At 39.2% G+C, this 25,126-nt stretch overlaps 3 protein-coding genes across 7 annotated transcripts; 1 reads left to right on the forward strand and 2 right to left on the reverse strand.

The window, feature by feature from the left end:
* LOC131536352 (GTPase IMAP family member 8-like) lies at nt 1–8,671 on the reverse strand. Of its 2 annotated transcripts, none has more exons than XM_058769231.1 (8): nt 8,547–8,671; nt 8,112–8,230; nt 5,266–5,325; nt 4,540–5,106; nt 3,862–4,461; nt 1,545–3,293; nt 271–830; nt 1–158 (listed from the first exon to the last, which is right to left on the reverse strand). In XM_058769231.1, exons 2-8 carry the CDS (start codon nt 8,131–8,133, stop codon nt 141–143), a joined length of 3,576 nt encoding a protein of 1,191 aa, XP_058625214.1. In that variant the 5' UTR covers nt 8,134–8,230; nt 8,547–8,671; the 3' UTR covers nt 1–140. The 2 variants fall into 2 exon arrangements, with proteins under 2 accessions (XP_058625214.1, XP_058625213.1); XM_058769230.1 differs by having other exon boundaries at nt 5,266–5,343.
* A 447-nt stretch (nt 8,672–9,118) lies between these two features.
* Nucleotides 9,119–12,303, forward strand: polr2f (RNA polymerase II, I and III subunit F). Its single transcript, XM_058769271.1, has 5 exons — nt 9,119–9,295; nt 9,497–9,566; nt 10,225–10,355; nt 11,599–11,670; nt 11,968–12,303. Exons 1-5 carry the CDS (start codon nt 9,276–9,278, stop codon nt 12,056–12,058), a joined length of 384 nt encoding a protein of 127 aa, XP_058625254.1. The 5' UTR covers nt 9,119–9,275; the 3' UTR covers nt 12,059–12,303.
* A 3,822-nt stretch (nt 12,304–16,125) lies between these two features.
* On the reverse strand, nt 16,126–24,521 carry sox10 (SRY-box transcription factor 10). Of its 4 annotated transcripts, none has more exons than XM_058768887.1 (4): nt 24,393–24,521; nt 21,133–21,870; nt 19,039–19,301; nt 16,126–18,243 (listed from the first exon to the last, which is right to left on the reverse strand). In XM_058768887.1, exons 2-4 carry the CDS (start codon nt 21,570–21,572, stop codon nt 17,495–17,497), a joined length of 1,452 nt encoding a protein of 483 aa, XP_058624870.1. In that variant the 5' UTR covers nt 21,573–21,870; nt 24,393–24,521; the 3' UTR covers nt 16,126–17,494. The 4 variants fall into 4 exon arrangements, with proteins under 4 accessions (XP_058624870.1, XP_058624872.1, XP_058624871.1 ...); XM_058768889.1 differs by lacking the exon at nt 24,393–24,521 and adding an exon at nt 21,974–24,382; XM_058768888.1 differs by lacking the exon at nt 24,393–24,521 and adding an exon at nt 21,970–24,382.
* Nucleotides 24,522–25,126: the final 605 nt, after the last annotated feature.

Below are 25,126 nucleotides of genomic sequence, written 5' to 3' on the forward strand. Positions count from 1 at the left end.
CTGTCCCAGTATTGTGTTTCCAGCTGCACTTTTCCCAGCACCAGTTTTACCCAGAAGAACAATCCGTCTGGATGAGAGACTAACAGCAGGAGTGACTGCTTCAACATTTTCTGGTATATTTCTCTTCAGTGAATTCAGTTTCAGTTTGTCTTCTCCAACTGTATAAAAAGAAACAGAGATTGAATACCATTTTTTTTAAACTCCACTCACTGCAAATATTTTTGATTAAAGGGGGGTCCATTATATTTAACATTGCTATAAAAGACTCACCCATTGTGTGACAGTATGGCTTAAGTATTTTTCTAAGCAGCTCTTGAACTTGCGTAGTGTGTCCTCTTTCTTGTTGTCAAACACATGGTATCTCTGATCATATTTTTGAATTAGTTTCTTCAGTGGTTCAGTTTCACTGATGAATTCTTGTATTGTCATGTTTTCTTCCTCCAGTTCGTCTCCTCTGGTGAAGAGAATCCAGGTTTTCTTCAAGCGTTCTTCTCCCAGCAGCTTCTCAAACTTCTCCACAGTTTCTCTCTCGTCTTCAGTGACTCTGAAAACTTTGATGACCAGCAGAAACACACAGCGACCAGATTCACATTTCTGGAGAACCTTTTCAATCTTCTGCTGAATCTCTTCTTCACTCAGCTCTGGGTCACAGAATCCTGGTGTGTCATAAACAGTGACTGGAATGTGACCAACAGTTCCAGATGCAACAGCAATATCTTGTGTGACAGAAGTGTAGCTTTTCTTTGAAAGGAAAGCTTGTCGTCCCAGTATTGTGTTTCCTGACGCACTCTTTCCAGTTTGTTTTCTTCCCAGCAAGACCAAATTCAGACCTAGAATTAAAAAACATCAACCTGGTGTAAAACACACCTGAAACAGTTTACCGTGGTAACCATTAATTATTACAGTAATATAACATTTCAAATCAAATCCCTTAAATAGTGTTTTACTTCAGATGTGTTTTAGTGCAGTGTTTCACAACCCTGTTCCTGTAGCCTCCAACAGTGCACATATTATATGTTTCTCTTATCTAATAAAGCATTTTCAGGAACTGTGTCCACTAATGAGCTCATGAGTTTAATCAGGTGTGTTCTGACTGGACATTTCATTCCTTCCAGAAACAGGACTGGGAAACTGTGTGTAGTTTTAAGTCTATTAGTCACACACACACACGCATACACATACACACACACACACACACACACACACACACACAAACACACAGATATTAGAATATGAAATGAAGATTCACAAATGAAAAAAAAAAACTAAATAAATATTTACAATAAAAGCAAAGCTTTACATATAGAGATACTGAACGTCGTTGATTGTATTGCTTGTATGTTCTGATTCTCTTCAGCTGAGTTCTGCTTATATTTCAGTGTTTGATTACTGCATACTGATGGTCTTCACAGACTCTGAGATCGAGACGCTTAAAAGCATGGACGAGCAGAGTTTGTTTTGAGATTAAGAGATGCAAGTAGTAGATACTATTGATCATTTACAGAATTTAAAAAATAACTAATGGAATTATCTTTTCAACTTACCGGTTGTGAGATCACTAACTTCACTTTCAGATTCAGATTTCTGTTTTTCTGTTTCTTCTTTTTTCTTCTTCTCTTCCTCTCTTTTCTGTCTTTCATCTTGTTTCTGTTTTTCCCATTGCATTCGTTCCTGTTTCATCTGCTCAAGCAGTTTACTCTCCTTTTCCTCTCTGTCTTTAATTAGTCTTTTATATCGTTCTTCTCTTTCTCTGAATTCCTCTTCCCTTCTCTTTCTCTCTTTGTCCTGATTCTGTCGTTCTTCCTCCATCATCTTCATTCTCTCTTTCTCTTCTTCATGTTTCTTCATCAGTTCTTCTCTTTCTCTGTTCATTCTCTCCATCAGGATCTTAATTTTGTTTTCTTCTTCATGTTTAGATTGAAGATCTTCTTTCTCTCTTTCCATTCTCTCTCTCTCTAATTTCAATCTCTGATTAAATTCATCACAATCTCTTTGTTCTTTCTCTCTTCTTTTCTCATCCTCTTCTCCTCTTCTGGTCTTTTCTTCTAGTTTCTGTTTCTCCCATTCCTCTCGTTCTCTCTTCATCTCCTCACGCATCTTTTCCTCTCTTTCTTCTTTCGCTTTCATTAGTGTTTGATATCTTTGTTCCAGCTCTCTGAATTTATCTTCTCTTCTCTGTCTTTCGTCACCATTTCTCTCTTTCTCGTCTTCTTGTTTTTTCATCAGTTCTTCTTTCTCTTTCGTAAGTGTTTTGTATTGTTCTTCTCTTTCATTAAACACTTCTTCTCTTATCTTTCTCTCCGTTTCATGATTCTGTCTTTCATTCTCTATTCTGTTCATCAGTCTGTCAATTTCTGTATCGTATTCAGTCTTAAGTTTTTCTCTTTCTGCTTTTATTTTCTCCTTTTCTAGCCTAATTTCCTCTATTTCTTGTCTAAATGTCTCTCGTTCTCGTCTCATCTCATCTCGTATCTCTCTCTGATGTTTCTCTTGTTCTCTTATTTCTCTTTTCAGTTCCTCTTCTCTTCTCTTTCTCTCTTTCTCACGGTTCTGTGTTTCTTCCTCCATCATCATCTTCATTCTCTCTTTCTCTTCTTCTAGTTTCTTCATGTCTTCTTCTCTTTCTCTGACTCTGTCCATCAGGATCTTCATCTGTTGTTCTTGTTTTTCTCTCTCCATCTGTCTGAACATCTTACATGAGTAGTAACTCCCTCCGTTTTCTTTCACCATGTTGTCTATCTTCTGCAGTAGATCAGACACCTGTGTTCGGTCTTCAGTCTGATTATTATTGAACACATGGAATCTGTTTCCACACGCTTCAATCAGCTTCATCAAAGGAGATCCAGGATTTCCCAAACACTGATCAATGGTTTTGTTCTTCAGATCATCTCCTCTGGTGAAGAGCACCATGGTGAACATTAAAGATTTCTCACCAAATGTCTCTTGGATGATCTTCACTGATGTTTCCTCATGTTTAGTGAATCGTCCCAGTGGTATCAGTAAGAGAAACACATGTGGTCCAGGCAGGATCGTGGAGATGCAGTGTCTGATTTCTCTCTGGATCTCCTCATTACTCAGTTCAGTATCAAACAGTCCTGGAGTGTCGATCACAGTAACACATCGCCCGTTGATTTCAGATGTTTCTCTCTGACTCTCTTTAGTTACTGATTCAAAAGATGCTTCTGCCTTAAAAGCATCTCTTCCTAAGATTGTGTTTCCAGTTGCACTTTTCCCAACTCCAGTTTTTCCCAGAAGCACAATCCTCAGTTCATCATCTGTGTTTTCTCTTGAAACTGAAAATTAAAAACAGAACAATATTGAAATTTAACAAAATGTTTTCATGTATTCAAATGTCAAGATAAAGAGGAGGATCAGGTAAGGTGAGATACTTTTCACTGGTTTCATTTCAGAGTCAAATATGATCTTTGTTATATGTATACCAATTCAAACTATGAAGTGTAGTGTCTTATTTCCTTTTCCATAATAGCTTAATAATCTTTGGCACAACTGACCCCATGCCTGTAGTTAGATGATGAGTGGAATCAGACAGACAACAGATAAATTTACTTTCAGAAATTGCCATATTAATTCATCCTAACATCAGTTTGAATATTCTAATAATCAGTCTTTCCTGTGAAACACTGAAGCTTGACTTTTGACCTTGTTTTTGTACAATTGGAATGTTTGAGTTTCAAAAATTAGAATTTTTTAATTGAAAAGAATGTTGAAATTTGCAGTTCTATTGTTGAAATGTATAAATGTATACAACACTGTAGAATAAAAATAGAATTCAAATTTCAACATTCACATTTGTTGTCTTTTTTTAGCTCCATAATTTAAGGCTGATTTTCTGCTCATTACCTTGTAAGAGTAAATGAGTCTCCGGTGAATGGATTTTCTTCTTCATCTCTTCAAATTTCATCAGTTTTTTCATCTGCGCCTCCAGAAATGTCTCTGTGGAGAAAACATTTCCTCTGTTTTCTTCCAGTATCTGCTCAATGTTCTCCATCAGTGTGGACACTTGTGTTTTGGGACCAAAGAAATGATGTCGTCCTCCAAACCTCTGAATGACAGACTGTGTTTCTTCACTGAGTTCTTCTGTCTGATGCTCTGAATTCTGTTTTATGAGGATCATGATGTGTTTGTTGATTCTTGAGCTGAAGATCCTCTGGATCTCCTCCATTTCTGCTTTGTCTTCATTATTGAGTGGAGTGTCAGGAATAATGAGGAGAAAAACATGAACTCCAGGATCACAGAGAGACACACAGCGGAGAGTCTGATGCATCACTTCCTCCTCTGAGAGGCGAGTCAGAGCTGGAAGCTCCACCAGACTGATCTGACGATCCTGAAGCTCCTCGTCTGATCTTCTGTCTGTCTGCTGCTGGATCAGCTCTGATATGGAGGATTTTAATGAGCCATCACTCCCACACACAACCAGATTCAGCTTCACACACTCTGCAACTGTAAGTAGAAAAAGATTCAAATGAAAAAAAAAAAGTTAATTTATTACTACAAACTATTAAACATCATCACACTCACGTCTTCCTGTGGTCTTTTTCTCCATTGATAAATACTGTGAACCTTCACAATTCAGGTGCTGTCCATCATTCATTTTCACAACGTGCTCAAACGTCTTCAGAAGATCATCAGGAGAGCTGCTCCTCTGAAGACTGAAGTGTCTGTTTGCACACTTCTGAATGATTTTCTGTAGGATGTCATTGGTTTCAGTGGGCTCTTGTGTGGTGATCACCATGGTGTGTTGATAAACCTGCTCAGAGAAAGAGCGCAGCACTTTCTCCACACACTCCTGATCTTCTGCTGAACACGGCTCATGTTTGAGGAGCAGAACGATCACATGAGGTCCTGGATCAGACAGATTCACACACTCTCTCACTGTCTGTGTGATCTGATGATCTGAGATGTTTGTCTGGAGCAGCTGAGGACTGTTGATGATGATCACATGTCTGTCCTTCAGTCTTCCTCCGACTCTCTCTATAACATCTGGAGGAGCTTCACTGTCAAACGCTGCTCGTCCTAATATGTAGTTTCCCACAATACTGTTTTCTGACACGCTCGAACCCAGCAGGACAATCCTCAGATTGCTCACTGAAACACACGAGTAATGTGTTACGACACCAAGAACTGTAGCATTCTACTATCACAGAAAGTACACCAGCAGGAATAAATTTGGACTAAAAGTGTTGTAGATCAAGCAAAACGTGTGTTGCATGGTGTACATTATGGTCATCAATACTCTTGACTTACTTATTCTTGTTGGTCTGTCTTTGCTCTGTCTTCTCCTGTGAGCAGAACCGCGGACAGCAGCTGTAGAAATTAAAAACACTTACATTTCACTGTTAGATACGACGCAATAACTAATAGCAACCACAAAACACGTTGAGTTATTAAAAAAGGTCAGATTTATTGATTCTCTAAAAGAGTTTGCAGTGTTACCACAGTAAACATAACACACATAAACCAGTATTTTTAGAGACATAAACTTAAACCAAGTAAAATGGTGTAATAATATAAGGTATATTAACAAGGTATACTGGTCTTTCAATACACAGGAAACATATTCAGTGTTTCATCAAGTATATGAAGCACATCATTTCACGCTATATGTTTTATCAGCTTTATTTTAATTCTGAGCCTTCAGTGTGATTTATGCCATTTAGGAACAGTGTTTGACAATTAATAGGACACTATGAACACTAGACATCATATAACTTAGAAAAACAAAGAGGCTGCTGAAATTTCACAAACACTCAGAAACATGACTGACAATGAATGTTTAACCCTTTAACGCGTACGATCACACCGGTGTGATCAGTCTTGGCTGGTCCCAGGAGCGTACGATCACACCGGTGTGATCAGTCTTGGCTGGTCCCAGGAGCGTACGATCACACCGGTGTGATCAGTCTTGGCTGGTCCCTGGAGCGTACGATCACACCGGTGTGATCAGTCTTGGCTGGTCCCAGGGCGCACGATCACACCGGTGTGATCAGTCTTGGCTGGTCCCTGAGCGCACGATCACACCGGTGTGATCAGTCTTGGCTGGTCCCAGGGCGTGCGATCACACCGGTGTGATCGGTCTTGGCTGGTCCCTGGGCGTACGATCACACGGTGTGATCAGTCTTGGCTGGTCCCAGGGCGTGCGATCACACCGGTGTGATCAGTCTTGGCTGGTCCCAGGGCGTGCGATCACACCGGTGTGATCAGTCTTGGCTGGTCCCTGGAGCGTACGATCACACCGGTGTGATCAGTCTTGGCTGGTCCCAGGAGCGTATGATCACACCGGTGTGATCAGTCTTGGCTGGTCCCTGGAGCGTACGATCACACCGGTGTGATCAGTCTTGGCTGGTCCCAGGGCGTATGATCACACCGTGTGATCAGTCTTGGCTGGTCCCTGGGCGTGCGATCACACCGGTGTGATCAGTCTTGGCTGGTCCCAGGGCGTCACGATCACACCGGTGTGATCAGTCTTGGCTGGTCCCAGGAGCGTATGATCACACCGGTGTGATCAGTCTTGGCTGGTCCCTGGAGCGTACGATCACACCGGTGTGATCAGTCTTGGCTGGTCCCTGGAGCGTACGATCACACCGGTGTGATCAGTCTTGGCTGGTCCCAGGAGCGTACGATCACACCGGTGTGATCAGTCTTGGCTGGTCCCAGGGCGTGCGATCACACGGTGTGATCAGTCTTGGCTGGTCCCTGGGCGCACGATCACACCGGTGTGATCAGTCTTGGCTGGTCCCTGGGCGTACGATCACACGGTGTGATCAGTCTTGGCTGGTCCCTGGGCGTCACGATCACACCGGTGTGAGCAGTCTTGGCTGGTCCCAGGAGCGTATGATCACACCGGTGTGATCAGTCTTGGCTGGTCCCTGGAGCGTACGATCACACTGGTGTGATAAGCACGTTCAGTGCGTCACGTCATCAACTGCTGAATTCAAATGTGCTTTCTGGCGCGGAGCCAGATCAGACGCGCGAGCGCTTGTCATATTATCACTTATTCAGTGTTTTCAACCATATAATGCTTATTTTAGATTTCAGACATTTAAATACACATAAGTACTAGCAAAACCACACATTTATAGTTTGTAAAATATGCGCTGATGTCTATGGAAGCAGCAATAATGATCCTTACAAATATAATCTGACGACATGTTTTATTGATATCATATACACATAGTGTATGTAACAATAAAGTTTACTCTGCTCTTCTCCCAGTTTACTGGAGACTTACTTTAACATGTTTCGGGAGGAGAGGATGAATTTACGTGTTGTAAATCCCACAGCTGGGATTCAGCGCAAACAAACATGGCGGCGCCCATCACCCGGTATAGATCAACTAACACGGTCATTATAAAAGTGTTTAAACAACCAAACACATTTACTTGCACATATTTCAGAATCGGAATATCAGATATTTCGTAATATAGCGAGTATGTTTGTGAATATTAATAATAAAAAAAGGAAAAACGAAATAAAAGCAATCCATGTGTCATACAGCACTATTAGGGCTGCGGTGTGTCACATGACAAGCATGACGCGTCGCCATGGAAACAATAAGGCTATAAGTTCTAAAATAACTCACGCAGGGGGCTCAGCTGGAATATTTTAAACTCACGTGCGAAAGGGTTAAATACCCTTTTATTATTAAATATTTAAGTAGCCTACAATGAAATGTGGATTTTTTTTTTTATACTTTAAATACATTTTTGATTAGTAGAACTTACACAAATCTTGTCCACGGTTTCATCTCACAAATGAACAAAGATAAATTTCACCTGTAGTAAATTAACTTCAGATGTTCTTTATATGATCTACATTCATTTATTTAGCAGACATAACCATCACAGTAACCTAAACTAGTAAGGACCAGTCAAATGTCCATAGTCGTTTGTTGTGATATTTCAGTGTGTAAGTGAGGACATTTGACCCTCACAGGCATAAACCTGTACATACTCATACAAACTCTGTCTCACACTCACTGTCCTGATCGTGTGTTTCAGATGCAGTCGCTGTCGTCGCTCTCTGCTGCCGATCTCTTTCACAGACTGTTATTGCTGATGTTCATATTTATTAATAGTTATTTAATCTCTCACCTCTGCTTTCTCTGCTGGCCATGTTGATATTCTGTTCTTTCTTCAGTCATGAGTTGATCTTCTTCTTCTCTGACTCCTGACATCTGTGTTCATCATCCTCTCAGACATTACTGATTGTACTTCATTAACACACACAAAAAATTTGATTTAATGACAAAATAGGCTATCCGTGTGAATAAAATGCAACAATTAGGCTATAAAAGATTTAGATTTCATAACAACTGATTGAAAAGGCACATTTTGCACTTAAAATATATGATCGATTTTAGATTGTGTTTATAATTCTCTGAAGCATATGAAACCAACCATTTCAGCAACTCATACAGTTACAATTACACTTCTAATATAACTAAAATCGTCAATTTGTGTCGCATATCATATTTACTCAATCTTTGTGGTCCATATAGTGTCTTTAAATTAAATTAGACAGGCTACCTGCATGTCGAGGTTTGTCACTCCGTTCATAAAAGCAGGAAGAATCTGTGTGGGCGGAGTTTGTGACGAAATACTTGTTTATAATAGGTGTGGTTGACTTGAAGCGGCGCTGCGCAGAATGATCAGTGTATGAGATCAAAGTACCACGAGAGCGATAATAGAGCAGACGGATCCTTATGCTTTCAAATCGCTCTCGCGGTACTTTGATCTCATACACTGATCATTCACCGCAGCGCCGCTTCAAGTCGAACACACCTAATCACTTGAAAACAATGAGCATTTAAAGCCATATGTCTATTATAGCCTCTACCGTTCAACAGAAAACAAAAATTCAATAAATAACTTCACACTGAAGAATCCCTTTTGCAACTCACTTTGTAACCAACTAATGGTTAAAACTGTTAATGTAAAGAAAACACAACAAACGTATTCAATGATATTCTACTAAGCAAATGCAAACAAGTGTCATTTATAATATAAATAAATTTTTAAAGGAGTGTTATTTATTTATGTATTTATTTATTATTTATTTTCTTACGGTTGGTTGGGGAACGTCAGTGTTTAATGCTGGTGTTTCTGTACGGACTGTGTAGCACTGCAGCACCGCCGGAAGTTCATTCCACGCTTCGACTCGTCCTGAAGTCGATTCTCCGTGAGACTCCACAATAAACTGGAGTTATCTACGAATTTAACAATTAAATAGTTTTTACGACACACGAGACAGTAATAATGTCTGACAACGAAGACAAGTGAGTTCTGAATGCGTCTGTTACAGTTTTTATGAGATGTTTACGAGTTTGTGAGTGTGAAAACAACACGTTCAGATCATAATAAACCTGTAACGTTAGTGTATATAATGAACTCTATTTTAACAGGATTATGTCAAGATTTAACGTCGTGAGATCTTTCGTTTATGTATTTATCTGAGGATTCTGTGTTTTGTTGCTCAGTTTTGATGATGGAGATTTCGACGATGGTGAAGATGAAGAGCCTCTGGATGATCTGGAGAACGCCGAAGATGTAAGAAAACTGCTTTAAAGTCCTGCTGAGGAGTGTTTTATATTCTGACAAGCGATCAGTGACTAATATAGATCAGAAAGAATTTAGCATTATATATAAAGCCTATTTTGGGACCAGTAAGGTTTGTTTCCTTGCATTGCCACACTATGGATGATTGCATTACATGTGAGTTTAAGTACTTCTAATGAAGATGTTAATGTAGTTTTTATAGTTTTTCAACTCAGAATCTCAATCCCCCTTGGGTTGATTAGGTGCATGTTATAGATCCATTAAAATTTTCCTTTTTTGATATCGTATTGATGACAGATAAGTCAAGTCAGACCCCTAACATTCATTATTGTAATGCAAAAATTGTATAATAAGAGTACAACAGGTTAGCATTTGTAGTACATATTTTATAAATTATTCTAAATGTGTCTTATTGACATCTGGGAAGTATTTGTAATGAAAGTAGTTTAGTTTCTGTTGTTTTTCAGCTCATTATCTCAATTGAAGTTTGGTTGTTGAAGTGCATCATTGTCAGTCTCTCCTGACAGTCTTATCTCTCTCTCTCTCTCTCTCTCTCTGTGTGTGTGTGTGTGTGTGTGTGTGTGTGTGTGTGTGTGTGTGTGTGTGTGTGTGTGTGTGTGTGTGTGTGTGTGTGTGTGTGTGCGTGCAGGAGGATCAGGAGAACGTCCAGATCCTGCCGGCAGGTGAAGGACAGCAGGCCAATCAGAAGAGAATCACCACTCCTTACATGACCAAATACGAGCGAGCGCGAGTGCTGGGAACACGAGCGCTGCAGATCGCGTGAGTGACCTCTGACCCTTCAAACACAACACACCCTTCTGTTTTGAAGTGAACACTAGCGTATATACAGCCAAGCGCATAACCTTTCAGAGTAAACTCCATTTGATAGCATTGACACATACACCAGAATATTACCTCTTGATATTACGAGTGATAAAAATGTCTTTGCGATCTTCTCAACTAGAGTTCTGCTAGAGTCTCAGAGTTGCTCGTCAGAGCAGCCGTCTGCTTGTGTTGCGTCTCCAGCGGTTTGTGTGTTTGTTGTTCTCTCTTCTGGTGGTTTTTTGAGTAAATCAGGGGTTTGGTTCAGTGTCGCCACCTTACAATTCTGATGATGAAATTTATATTACACGAAGTACACAAGAGTGTAATTAATATACTAATACAGTATTTATTAAATCTTTTTCACTAATAGTCATCGCCTTACTTACCTAGTTGATTGATTACATTGATAATTGCAAACATTTTTTGTATTACAAGTTTTCTAAAATGTTAGGTTTAAATATGCAAATGAGGCATTATTTAATGAAATATGCACTAATTTGCATACATTTCTAGTACAAAAATCTAAACACTGGATGAAGTCAGTTTCAAAATTCTTGTTTATTTTTTTTTTTTGACATATTGCAGTCTAAAGTTTTTACAGAGGGAATTGTGGGTATCTCATTTTGTCACTCCATAATTCAGAAAATACTTAGAACAGACAGAAAACACTATATTTTGACAATTTTGGGGAGATTAAAATGTTGTATATAATCAAGCAAATTATATATGAACAAATCCCTCTGTAAAAACCTTCAGGATATAGACAGGAATAAAAATGTAATGTTTGGTGTGTGTAAGTGCTACTGAAGTGGAGATTTATGGCTCAGTGTAGGAGAAAAAACTCATTTTGAGAAAACGGCCTTTAAAAATATGTGTTGTAATTGAAATCTATTGACACAAATAGATAAAGTGCTATAAAAGAAACACTTAAGAGTGTCTTTTGGATGTTTTCGTTCTACTAGTCTGAAAAAACACTTTATGAAAAACCAAAAAGCCCAAAATCTCAAAATTGACAGGTGCATAAAAAAACTGTTTTTGCCTGCAGTGTCTCCCCTTGAAGTCACGTAAAGCAGTTTAGAGCTGGACGATAATATAGTTTATTTGAAGATATGAAGTATCAGACAGTTGAGATTTGCGGACTAAAAAAATGCTCATGATGCTGCATTAATCATCAGTGACATGACTTCCTGTGTGACAGGATGTGTGCGCCGGTGATGGTGGAGCTGGAAGGAGAGACGGATCCACTGCAGATCGCCATGAAAGAGCTCAAGTACGACAAAACATGTTATTACATTACTGATATATTAAAGTTTTGATTAATTATTCATGATTTACTTATTTACGTAATTACAGACATTTAAAGAACTGTATGTTTTGTAATAAAAACAATACTTTTCTGTGGGGGGGGGAGATATATATACATTTTTTTTACTTCTTGATTTTAATTTAAATTTTGATTATAGAGTAAAATTATTTTAACAGTGTATGGACAAAGGCACTGACACATTCTCAGAATTAGTGTTTTTGTGTGTGGTATGTGTTTTAATGTTGTTTGTGTGTTGATCAGGAGCAGGAAGATCCCTATCATCATCCGCCGGTATCTGCCAGACGGGAGTTATGAGGACTGGGGCTGCGACGAGCTCATCATTACTGACTGAGAATCTCACACACACTCAGAGCCGCATCAGATCTGTGTGTCACAGCAGTGTTTACAGCACAGATCTCATGTCTTCTGCTCTGGAGCTTTATGTTTCATCCAGCAGTTCATGTGTTTGTCCGCAGGAGGGCAGCAGAAACGCATGACAAACACCCAGCGCAAAGAGGAAGAGCGCACTCTCAATTTCATTATTTAATGTTCGTTCCATTTATTCATGCAATATTAAACTTTTTTTGTAGAAAATTATACGCTGTGCTCTTGTTTTCTCATTACTGTTGCGAAACAATGTGACATTATCTGTAGATTCACTGTTTAAACTGCATGAGTTTACACAACATTTAATTTAAAGTGGTTCATCACAATATTTTGTAGAAACGGGGGCGTTAGAATGTAGAATTATGTTTTGTTTTTGAATAATACTAATAAAGTGGTGTAAACTGTAAAAGTAGCTAACAAAGGAAGGAAAACGTTTAATAAACATTCAACGTGTCTTTTTTTTTTATTTATTTTTTTAACCTTGTCAGAACATTGTTGGAATGACCCTTGATGCAGAAATAAAATATGTTTCTTGAAAATTAAGTCTGATAAAGTTCGCGCCATTAAAAGTGTTTGGCGGGATTTGATTCGAATTAATCAGTGATGGCGAACCGTTTCCACTTAACTGACGCACGAGCGACGGGATCTAAATGTGAATATTCATTGTTTGCGCGGGTTAAAGTGTCTGAATTCACCTTCTGAGGTGAAACTACTTTTCTAGGTGGATGAACTTCTGCTGGTGTCTTCCTGTGGATGGAGAAATGTCCGTAAGCGGTGTCTGTGCGTCTGAAATCACATATAAGCTAATCTCAGAGTAAGTTCTTATTCTGAATAAACTAGCTACCGTTACAAACGCACTTTCTGTATTGTGTGTGTATAGCAGGGTTCCTCAAATCTTTCCCTGGAGGGCCAATCTGCTGCAGATTTCAGCTCCAACCCTGAAGAAAACTTCACCTGCGTGTAGCCCTAGTAATTCTGAAGACCTTGATTAGCTTGTTCAGGTGTTTTTGATTAGGGCTGGAGCTAAACTCTACGGGGCTGTTTACACCTGGACACTTCATGCGTCTTGTCTGTTTCTGATAGCTATCCGATGGTGAAAATACCAGGTGTAAATGCCCTCCGAAACGCATTCGAGACGGATATAAATCCGATAGCTCAAACCGCTTCAGGAGGTGGTCTGGGCCGCATTCCAGACGAAACTGGACAAGTGTAAATGCATCAGGTTGTTGAAACCACATATGCTAATTTTACTCCTCCCAAAATATTAAAATAATAAACGTGTGAGAGAGCGTTTTATAGGCTATATGGCATGTTATAGTCAGATATGACAGCGCTAATACAACAAGCATCACTGCGGATGAGTAGCTGAGTATCTCTCCAGCAAGCCGACGCGCAAATTGCCGCTAATGAAGCTGAAAGTAAGTCACAGACGCTCAGCACACAATCATATTCATTAAAAGTAGTGAGACTACCTATCTTTCCAGTGCTGATGTCGCTCTCTGTCCTGTCGCGGTCTCTGATATTGAAATTAGCTGATAATGAATAAAATGCAGCGCATATCTATTTCTTTCATTGAGGTGAAGTCCGTTAAATTTGCATATAGCGCGGGAATTGAAGAACGGATTTATATCCGTTTTGCGAAGGCATATTTATGTGGCCAAGTGTAAATGGAAACGTTATAACAAATCAGATAGATATCCGATCAGAGAAAACGCATGAAGTGACCAGGTGTAAACGGGCCCTACAGGACAGCGGCACTCCAGGACCGACGTTGCCTACCCCTGGTCTAGGAGGTGGTCATGTTGTATATGGGACAAACTGTGTTCAGCATGGCTTTCATACAGAACGCTCCTTTGATGCCTCAAATACATTGGCAACCCTATACGTGCAGGGCAGGACTTAGGGGGCAGGGGCCCCTGGGCTTGAGGTTATGTTGGGGCCCCTTAAACACTGCAAATACCCTCAACTAGAATATTATTATGGAGTAACACAAAATACACACAAATTTAGATATGCGTTATAATTAATATACAACATGTCTAGCCTAGTCAAAGTTTAGATGTAGCCTAATGCTAAATAGTCATTATATTACAACAAACGTGCTCTCTCAGTTGATACATTAGGATTATAAACATTATTGTCATATGTCTTCTTTTGTCAGATTCTTAAATTTAATCAAATTAAAAAAAAAAAAAAAAAAAAAAACGTTGACTGTTAACAATCAAATGAAATCTCTGTCAACAAAATCCACAGATTGATTTTGAATAAGTTAAGTTTAAATATAGCATTTGAATGTAGAAATATTAAATGATTGCAAAAATGAAATAATAAGCTTTTTGTAAATATGAACTACGTGGCCTCATGGGATAGTAAAGTGTCCATCGAATGCGCGCTTCAGAATCTCTCCAGAAGTAGTAGGCTAGATCATCCGGGGGCTTTTTTCAGTACTTATGAATACTTATGCTGCGTCCCAATTCATGCTACTTATACTACGCCCTTAAAGTATGTACTCTCAGTGACTGTTCAGAATGAAATACTAGTTTAATGCATACTATTAAAAAACAGTTTGTGAAATAGTATGCAATACCCAACAATAAACTTTGTTTCAAAGAGTATATACTATATTATATACATGACCTCAATAAGTTGCTTGTTTAGCCTAATTAGTTATTTTATTTTATCATTCCACATCAAGTCTAAAAGGTGGTTTAAATTAATGTTAGATGTCACTGCAGTTCATTCCTCACACTGGAAATCTGGAAATGGAAGGTTAAACTGAGCGCACATCATTGATGCATGTTATAGAAAGGTCAAATACAGTTATGTTGTTTCCACACCCTTCATGTAACTGGATTTCATTTCAGCCACGATACAGTATTCAGTAAATAGTATGCACAGATTCACTTCTGAGCACACATTTGCAGTGGCTTATGGGAAATTAATTTTGTCCTTGTGACTCATGGACTCACAATTGTATGATGATACAGAAGCAGAAAATTAAACATGTTTTCAGGATCTGGTTTGCACTCGTCTAACTTCACACTGTCTATCTCCATCTTTCTGTCTCTCTCTCTCTCTCTCTCTCTCATGCACACTGTTTAGGAATGTCCAAATCCTGTTGCAGTGAGACCTGCAGTGTTTGTGTGTGTGTGTGTGTGTGTGTGTGTGTGTGTGTGTGTCTTTGTATCCAGTGAAACTGCAGGCCAGACCCCCCTCCCTTCGCTCAGCCAGAGCTGAATGAGTCTCTTTGTTTAACCAAAGTATCACACAGATGATTAAATCAGGGGAATTAGAAATCAGCCTCCACTCTCAGCACACACACATGCAGGACAGCATTCACACACAGTATTAATGCAGAAATGTAGAGGTATTTGAGATGTGCGCTGTCATGATATTGGTTTCAGCCAATCAGAATAAACCTACAAGCTCACACTGAATTAGTTTAGAGTGGAATACTAGCATAATGCATGTACACATACTTAGTATACACTATATTGCTCTCACATGACTTCATTGTGTTGCATATGGAAATATATCAAATCAAGCATACTGCATTATTATACAGCATGCAGTTTGGTATATGACTTAAATGCAAAAAAGCAATATATTTTATACATAGGCTACTGTATTCTGTTGAAATACATGGGTAATATCTATTAAATACACCATAAAAACATTATTGAACTGTTTTGAAGAAATTATTAACTAAAACTTTTTAACTTTACGTTAAAAAATTTACGTTTAATGTACTACTTGCCGTTTGCAATTATTTGAGTGAGTTGTGAATTTACTACCAATTTCTAAATGAAAACTATTTCTACATATTTTTATAATCATTGAAATAGTAATAAATAATAGCCTACTTTTGTAGTGTGCTAATCTGAACATAGTCAGTAATTCATTGAGTATTAAATATGTGGCACTTAAAACTGACATGATTTGTCTTGATCTTACAGGTGGAGAAGATAAGAAAAAAAAAAGGGAAGTGGAAGAAGAAAATGAACATTCAGGTAAGTATGAACACAAGGACGCGATTGTACAGACTGCAGCTTTATTTAAAGTGAGGGAAGTTAGTCACTGCTCTCTTCTATTTACACTGATAAAGAAAAACAACAACACTTTTACCCACCACAAAATTACACAAAGTTTCCAACATCAGAATAAAACGCTACTGATAAAAAATAACGAACAAAAACAACAAATATAAATAATATTCTGTAATATATAACAAGAAAGCCGTTTGTTTGTTGTTTCTGAATAATACTAATAAAGAGGGCGAAAACTATAAAAGTACCAAAGGGAAGAAAACATTGAATAACTAAAAGTTTACAGTAACAGACTGTCTTTACGAAATAATACCGCAATGTTTTATTTCTTGTTAAAAAATAAAATCTTGAACCGGGCAATGTTCTGAAACAGACATTATTTCCACGAAATACAAAACGTTGCTCTTTCAAAATCGCGTATTAAATTGTCACGTGGGCATACAAATATTCCTATAGGCTAACGGCTAATAAAGTTCGCACCCTGAAAATAGATCCGTGTGATTTAATTCGAATTTTTCAGTGATGACGAACAGTAGCCGATGGACTGAGGCACTGATGGTGTTATCTAAAAAAGGTAATTTATGTACCAGAAACTCATAATTAGGCTAAATCCGATGTGACGGAAACATTGTATTACAGTACTCCGCCTATGTGTTTGGAGTAATAGGTAAAAATGCGTAATTATCGCATCCTGGCACTGATATTTACACACTCTGAAAGTCATAAAACACAAATGTCATTAACAAACACTAGACAGTGGTGAAGACTTTTCAGTGTAGTTATGGCAACACAAATAACAAGAGTAACAACAATAGAAAAGATTACAACAACGAAAACACGTCATTATTTGTTGATAAAAACAATATGGCCTTATTTTGGTTAATAAAAAGAGATTATTCATTCATACAAATTAAAAAAAAAACACATGGATGTACAGATAATAGCATCGGTGTAAGTTTGTTTGCGTGTATGTATATTTGAGTGAAGTTGAGCGGGTCGATGTATGGTTTGAGTGTTACTGCCAAACCAAACAGAGTTCAGAAACTGCACCAATTTTTGTTGGATTTTTGTAATGTTTTGGTCTCAGAACTTTGGTAATATGTCTCATGAAGGACCACTGGTGTCAAATTTCTGCCTCCTTCATTTCATCTGGCGTTGAGTGAATCTGTGTCGGGTCGTGAAGGTTTTATAAGCCTGAGGCACGTGAGAATATGTTCCCTGCAGATCTCCACACACACAAGTTTCTCTCAGATTTCTGTCTGTGTAGATTGTGGTGCAGGTGAGTGTTTGTCATGATTTTCAGTCACACTTCTGTCGGACCCTTCAGCGACTGGATACGAAACCAGAACGTTGCATCACGGTCGAGATAGGGTGGTGTATACGGGCTGCTCCCAGTGCGTTGGGCTGTGCGACTGCGGCACGGAGCCAGGATCTGGAATGGCGGTGTACAGGGGCCTCTGCGAAGGGCCCATGTAGGAGAAGGCGGAATAGAGGCCAGAAGTCTGGCTAGAGTGGGCATAGTATGAGCCTGAAGCCTGATGCTCGGCGTATTCGGCAAACTGCGCACGGGATGCCAACGAAGGGAAGGCGGCGCTGTAGTGTGGCAGGTAGGTGACGTGCGATCCGCTTGCCGCAGCTGCTGCGTCACTGGAGAAGTGCGTCTCACTCTTAATCTGCGTTTTCCCACCATCTGATCCCAAGTGCTGCTGGGAAGGCAGCTGCTGCTTGGAAAGCCAGGCAGTGGAGTGACCGCTAGCGGCCGCCAGTGCGCTGGAGATGCCGTAAGTGTACGGCGAAGCCGAAGACCCGGCACCGGTGCCACTCGACGACTGCGGATGCCCGTTGGGCGGCAGGTACTGGTCAAACTCGTTCACGTCAAATGGCTCCATGTTGGCCATCACATCATGGCTGATCTCGCCAATGTCCACATTTCCGAAATCGATGTGCGGTTTTCCACTGGCGGATGAGGAGGCGGAGCTTCCGTCTGCTCCCACCCCCAAACCGCTCCTGGAGGCTCCGCCCTCACGCTTCCCCTCTCCGGATTTACCACCCTGCAATTCCGTCTTAGGGGTGGTAGGGGGCGTCGGAGGGCTGTGACTCTGACCTGAAGGAACAAATGGATGATTTTAGAGGAAGAAGTTTGGGGTCAGTAAGACTTTTGATGTATTTGAAGGGTTTTTCTCACCTAGGCTGCATTTATTGCATTTATTCTAAAGGCTTTTTCACACCAAGAGCGATAACTATAAATACAACGATAACTATATTTGTGTCCACACCAGTAAACGATAGCTGTCTGTTTTTGTTTTTCTTTTTGAATTTACGCAACTTCAACCAGTAGATGTCCTCAGCATGCACGTTTCAAGCGCATCTAAACAGTGAATCTAGCGTAATCTATCTGATTTCTAAGGTAGTCAGAGTAGTGGAATAAAAACAATACGTAGTCTTTTCAACTGCAACTTCAGAAGAGGCAAGACAATGTTGGCGAAACTAGTGAGGTAATTTTATGTTTTATGTTACTCTGTTTGCTGTGTAATGTCTGTTTGCTCCTCCACAATTTCACCTGCTATTTCAAATGCACAAGCCCTTTAAATTTGAATGAAGTCTGATGAAGTCTGATTAGCTGTCAGTGTTTTATTGTTCATCAGCTGAAAAAAAAAAAATCTTTCTGAAAGTGATCCCAACAATATCTTTCCTCTATATCGTTATCGTTATAGTCGTGGCTGAACTCTGCTATTCTCTTAAATTTGAAATGATAGTTTAAAGTTATCATTATGCTTGGTATGAACAGGCCTTAACACTATAAATGTCTTTACTGTCACTTTTGATTAATTAAATGCATCCTTGATGAATAAAATTGACCCCAGATGTCTTAACAGCAGTGTAGGCAGGTGTAGCGCACCTGTAGCATGAGGATGGTGTCCGTCACCCAACGGTGATCCTGTGGCCCCGCTATGTGCCACCTCCAGGTGCAGGCTTTTGTAATGCGATTGGCTGTGACTGACCTCGCCCTCAGAGTGGCCGTCGGCCTCGGAGTTGGAGCCCGGTTTGCCGTTCTTGCGTCGACGTGGCTGGTACTTGTACTCGGGATAATCTTTCTTATGCTGCTTCCTCAAGCGCTCAGCTTCCTCGATAAACGGCCTCTTATCCGTCTCATTCAGCAGCCTGAAACACACATATGCATAAAAAGATTAGATTTTGCACAGTATAAAATGCAATACCAGAATATTTAATAATGAAACCGTAACCCAATCACTGGACAAAAGAAGAGAATTTAATCCTGTATCATCACAATAAATTCAAAGGGCAGGCACTCAGACAAAATGACAATAAAATCTTATTTCAATCTACAGAATTTCAACAGCTCATCAGGGCTTGTTAAGTTTTAATATTATAATTTATGTTTTTGTTTAAATGTGTTTACTACATATTTTTCTTACCCTTATTTACAGTATGCAAAAACACAAGTTAAATGCCGAAAAACTGAATCTGGCTCAGATTTCTCCTCTGAGAGTTTAACATGAGCAGACGATCAGTTTTCTGTCTGATATTCCAGCTGGTGTCTGAATGAACTCTGCGGTTTGATTCTCCACCTGTTATGCTGTCATCTGTAGAGCGAGACGCTTTCATTCAGCGACTGCATCTATAAATCCAGCAGAACCAAACACTCGCTCTCTCATGAAAATAAACTATTTTAGAAAAATACACACCGTAATAGCTGAAGTTGGCCTTCCAGCTCGGGTTAATAGTGCTGTTTACAGACTGTGGCCTGTGTATGTGTGTGTTTGTGCTCTTTTCCACAGCAGCTCCTGAAGGGATTTGTCCCTCTAATCTGGCATGTTGAAGGAATGATTATTCTGAGCTAAAGCCCCTGAGAAACTCAAAGCCAGAGGCCGAGTTAACAACATCAGCGGAGGGGTGTGCTGATAATATAAGGCTGACAGTGAGGTGTGGCCATCAGATCGACAGCAGAACCAAAGAGAGCCATTAAACTGCAGCATCAATTATTAACTGATAGAATTACAGTAATGAATTCATGGTGGCTGTTTCTTGAGTGGTTTATGACAGTGAAGGGATTGAGAATGTGCAGATGGACTTTCAATTTGGTCACTTTGATTTGATGGAGATCCTGACCCTGGACCACAAAACCAGTCTTAAGTCACATGGGTATATTTGTAGCAATAGCCAACAATACATTGTATGGGTCGAAATTATTGATTTTTTTCTTTCATGCCAAAAATTATTTGGATATTAAGTAAAGATCATGTTCCATGAAGATATTTTGTCAATTTCCAACCATAAATATATCAAACCTTATTTTTTTATTAGTAATATGCATTGCTAAGAACTTCATTTGACAACTTTAAAGGCGATTTTCTCAATATTTAGATTTTTTTGCACCCACAGATTCCAGATTTTTAAACGGTTGTATCTCAGCCAAATATTGTCTTATCCTAACACACAATGCGTCAATGGAAAGCATATTTACTCAGCTTTCATATGATGTAAAAATGACCCCATGCCTTTTTTTTTTTTTTTTTTTTTTGTGGTCCAGAATCACATTTGGTTGTTAATTAATATGAATTACTATTCTTATTTGTTAATACATTTTTTTTTCCATAGGCTATATGCATCTTTTAGAATTATTTTAAAATAATGTTTATGTAAAGCACAAGTGTAAAGCAAATGTGCTATATACATAAACTTACCATTGGTGTGCTAGGCTATACGATAAAAATATGAATTTGTGCATTCAACACCATAGGCCTATATAGTAGTCAACATTTGAAGTGGATCAAAAAGTTAATCAAAGTTGTCCTAAGACAAGAACGCATTTTGGTTTTAGGACAACTTTGATGAAAGGTTTTGATCCACTTCAAATGTTGACTAGTGTATATGAATAAATATACCATGACACTAACATCACTGCACCATGGTGGCGCCAAAGCATCTTTTGTAAGGGACACACGGGTCAAAAGTAACTTTTTGCTCTCACCTCCAGAGTTTTCCGAGTGTTTTACTGAGCTCGGCGTTATGCAGGTGCGGATATTGATCCGCCAGTTTCCTGCGCGCGGCCTGCGCCCACACCATGAACGCGTTCATCGGCCGCTTGACGTGCGGCTTGTTCTTGCTGCCCGAGTTCACGCGCACGGGCATCGGCACGAGCGTCCAGTCGTAGCCGTTGAGCACCTGACTGACCGCCTCGCGGATGCCGATAGGGAAGCGGTCGTCGTCTTCGTCGGACTTCACCGACACCCCGGCGGAGACACCGGTCGCATCATCACCGACGCCCGGCATCTGAGACGCCTGACCGGGAAGAGGGGAGTCCGCCCCGCCGGGAGCACCGGACGAGTGACCGGGGGACATGGAGTGACCGTCGTCCGAGACCCCGGGACTCATTTCCACCTCTGACATACTGTGCTCCTCCGCCGACATCGGTCTTCTCGCTCTGCGGCCACAGGTGTCTGCAGTAGGTCTAGTTTTTCCTCACAGGGCCTCTGTATTATTATTATTATTTTTTTTTTTTTTACTTTTTATTTATTTATTAAGTCTTATATAAGTTTATTCACTAAAAACGAATTTTGTCTCTAAACAAGTGGCCAATATTTTAATTATTATTAAATATGTATTTTAGGTCCTCCAAGGAACGCTTTTTTTTTTTTTTACACGATCTCCGTTCTTTCAGATTGAATCCATTCGCCGTCTTCTTTAGGATGTAGATGTGCTGAAAAACCTGCAAAAACAAACAAAGGTACTTTTATCGTTATTTGTCACGCTACCTTTACATTTTTTTGTAAAGTATATCTTCTCAATGTACACCCTGATAGCACACCTACATCACTGAGACATCCATTTGTCTTCTGCATTTACATCTGTAAGACATTTTTTTAGAGTGTTTGCTCATCTGCAATATGTCTGTTGGACGTTTCCTATCAGATGTCAAATAGATGTTTATTAGATGTCTTTAAGATGATTTAGAATGCATGTAAAACTGACATCTTACAGACGTCTGTCAGATGTTTGTACACCGCAGATGCTTTCCAGATCAAGCGATCTTTAACAGACATCTTGCAGAGGTATACTACCTGGGTAATAATATGAATATGGAGTTGTAATGGGATATAACCGCACAGCCTCTTTGCTGTTCATAACCCAAACGCCTCACGAACAAGATAAACCTGTTCAGGAAAAACTGCTACAAACACTGAGGCTTTGACTTTATTTTGAATTCGTCTTTTTTCCAGCAATCATACGGTGGCGTCAGTTCGCCTCAGTGTGTGTGTGTGTTATTTTAGCTTCACTTCTGCTAACAAGCTACTGTTGAAGGTTTGGCGGTTTGTTCAAGCTCCCGGGAGAGAAAGTGCTGGAATAATACCGGCTTCATTCCGCCCCGCTGCTGGATAAACACGGAGCGGCGCTGCTGTGGGCAGCTGAATTACACAGTGTTTGTCGGTGAAAGCACAAGCGACGACTTATAACCAGGAGACAAATACACCGAGTCATGGCAGTGTGTTTCTGAAAACTCAAGCAAGCAGCAGTGAATATAGGCTATGCGTGTGATCATTATGATAAATTATTTATTTTGCTTGTACAAGTCTGACTGAAGATCGATCAAAAAATCAGCTTTTCTCTTAAGTGAACACAACAAATAGCTACTGTTTTATAAACGGCAAGAACTCTAGAGATGCGACTTGTCACGCAAAGTTGAACTTGAATTAGCTACTGTTGTCAGAGTGGATCGAATCTCATCCGAACACAAAAACAACAAACCATCCGACACCAGTGTTAATTAAGATCAGACATAGGTGACTTCACTTCTGTGATAACAGATTCATTTAATATTAATTTAATAATCACATTGGCTCGCGGGAATACAGACGTTTAATTATATCTTTCTGATTGACTTGTGTGTAAAATAGACGTTTTTTGGGACAAAAATAGCTTATTATGCACCTCGTGAGACTTAATTTGTTTTTAGTAGGCTAACACAGGTATTGGCCAATTTCTTTAAGTAGCCCAATTGCGCTTTTGGGTTTGCTCTATTTTCCGTTAAACTCATTTCAGTACAAAGCGACTGTTTGAGAGAACTTTGAAACTTTCTGTTGATTCGTTTTAACCACCCACAACTCTTTACTATAGCTCGTTTTTTTTTTTTTATCCGCCACTGCTTTATTTGTTCAAATTTAATTCACTTCATCTTTCGCTAGATTATTTCGGCATATTCTTGACAAGGAATTCACACAGTACAGTAGGGCGGATCATTACGCCTGGTTTGGCAATAATTTGCCCCTAATTCACTCATGCCAAAACACCACTCTTCTAAATGGAACAATCGCATTCAAATATAACAGACATTTAAAACAACCTGCTCAGATTTGAATAAATAGGCCTAAATAAATATATAGATTCAAACTTCCACCAATGAGATAATTTCAGTGTTTTAATCAGAATATAGTAACATGAAACGTTTTCCTTTTTTTGTGAAAGGAATGTGACAGACTTAACATATTTATATAGATTTTGTACTTTTCGTTTTTCTCTGTTCATATTAGAAAATTACACCTGATGGCTATGGAGAGCAATTTGGACAGAAATAGCATTTGCTCCATAATGCGCGAGTAAAACATTTTTCAAAGACTAGCTATAGCAAATGTATGCTAAATGGCCAATATATTGGCTGTATTCTAAAAACCTCTTTAAAAGCTATGTATAATGGCTGCAACATCATACATGGACACAAATAGCCTACTTAAAATCAAAGTATTTTAGTATTAAATTCGTCATTTAACGAGCTTTTTGCCAGATGATCGAAGTTCATGTGTCAAACACTGATTAAGCAACTTTTCCCATTAAGGCAGATTAACCCAACACGTCTCTGATTTACACATTCACGCAAATCTCGAAATTTATACCTCGTGACATCAACTTAGTTTTAAAGAGTTTCGTGCTCAGAAAAAAAAATTAGCGCTGCAGGATTTTACAGTTAATTCAGACAGAAGAAAAAAAAAAGGAAAAAAAAACTTTCTTCTTTACAATTACGCCCTTGTTACCAAAACTCAAACCACAGCAGAGAAAACTCGAATTCACATTTAAACAAGCAGATGTAGAGAAATAAGGTCAAAGCAAGGCATATATTATCAACAATACTGATACTACTAATTTCTCCGTTTAGCGGTTTTTCGATACATTGCATTGCCGTATATTCCCACACCGAGTAAGTGATAGAGAGAGAGGTAATAATGTCAAGCGTCTTACTGCACTGAAGCAGGTCGCCCGCCCAGCGCGAGAGTCCGTCGGTTCAGCCCCCTCGCTCGCGCTCTGAATGCCTGCTCTGTGTCGCGCGCCGGGGCTTAAAGAGCCTCGTTGTGTGAGGAGCTAGAAAAAAAAAATCAATTCGTGGAAAAAAAAAATCTCTTAAAGGAACAGCAGAGGCCTTTCGGGTCGCGCTCTGATTGGCTGCTGGATTTCTCCCTGAAGTTTCTCAGCGGAGGGCGGTGATTTCTGCTGCAAATCAACGACAGTAATATTTGGCCTATTAGAGTGTAATCACACTTTTATTTGTGCGTTTAAACATTTTAGAATGTTTTTCCCAACATATTTAGATCTTTATATTGTTGATAACTCTCGGCTGTGAAGATTTGGCGTGAATTTGTTTTATTACAAATAGTAATATAGCCTATAGGCATATGCTGTCATTGTCATAACACTCTTAAAAATAAAGGTTCTCTATTGGCATCTTAGTTCAAGAAACTTTAACATCCATGGTTCTTTTAATAGTGAAAAAGATTATTTAGCTTAATAAAAAGTTCTTCACACTAATGGTTCTTTTAAGAACTGTTCTTTTGGGGAACCCATTTTTTCCCTATGAATGTCACTGTGAAAACACCCTTTATTTTGAAGCGTGGGTTACACTTTATTTTAAGGTGCCCTTGTTACAGTGTAATTATACATTTAAGTACTGAGTAATATTGATATGTACTTACTATATG

This window comes from Onychostoma macrolepis, chromosome 03, assembly GCF_012432095.1.
Source record: "Onychostoma macrolepis isolate SWU-2019 chromosome 03, ASM1243209v1, whole genome shotgun sequence".
Lineage (NCBI taxonomy): Eukaryota > Metazoa > Chordata > Actinopteri > Cypriniformes > Cyprinidae > Onychostoma > Onychostoma macrolepis.

Excerpts from the sequence above, each read along its gene's own strand:
- LOC131536352 (XM_058769230.1), bottom strand. The coding sequence starts at position 8,133 with ATGGCCAGCAGAGAAAGCAGAG. Across the intron at positions 5,344-8,111 it reads GGCCAGCAGAGAAAGCAGAG|TGTTTTTAATTTCTACAGCT; the intron begins GTGAGAGATTAA and ends GTGAAATGTAAG. Across the intron at positions 831-1,544 it reads AGTTAGTGATCTCACAACCG|GTCTGAATTTGGTCTTGCTG; the intron begins GTAAGTTGAAAA and ends TTTTAATTCTAG.
- polr2f (XM_058769271.1), top strand. The coding sequence starts at position 9,276 with ATGTCTGACAACGAAGACAA. Across the intron at positions 9,296-9,496 it reads ATGTCTGACAACGAAGACAA|TTTTGATGATGGAGATTTCG; the intron begins GTGAGTTCTGAA and ends TTTGTTGCTCAG. Across the intron at positions 10,356-11,598 it reads ACACGAGCGCTGCAGATCGC|GATGTGTGCGCCGGTGATGG; the intron begins GTGAGTGACCTC and ends CCTGTGTGACAG.
- sox10 (XM_058768887.1), bottom strand. The coding sequence starts at position 21,572 with ATGTCGGCGGAGGAGCACAGTATGTCAGAGGTGGAAATGAGTCCCGGG. Across the intron at positions 19,302-21,132 it reads ACACTCGGAAAACTCTGGAG|GCTGCTGAATGAGACGGATA; the intron begins GTGAGAGCAAAA and ends TGTGTGTTTCAG. Across the intron at positions 18,244-19,038 it reads ACACCATCCTCATGCTACAG|GTCAGAGTCACAGCCCTCCG; the intron begins GTGCGCTACACC and ends TTGTTCCTTCAG.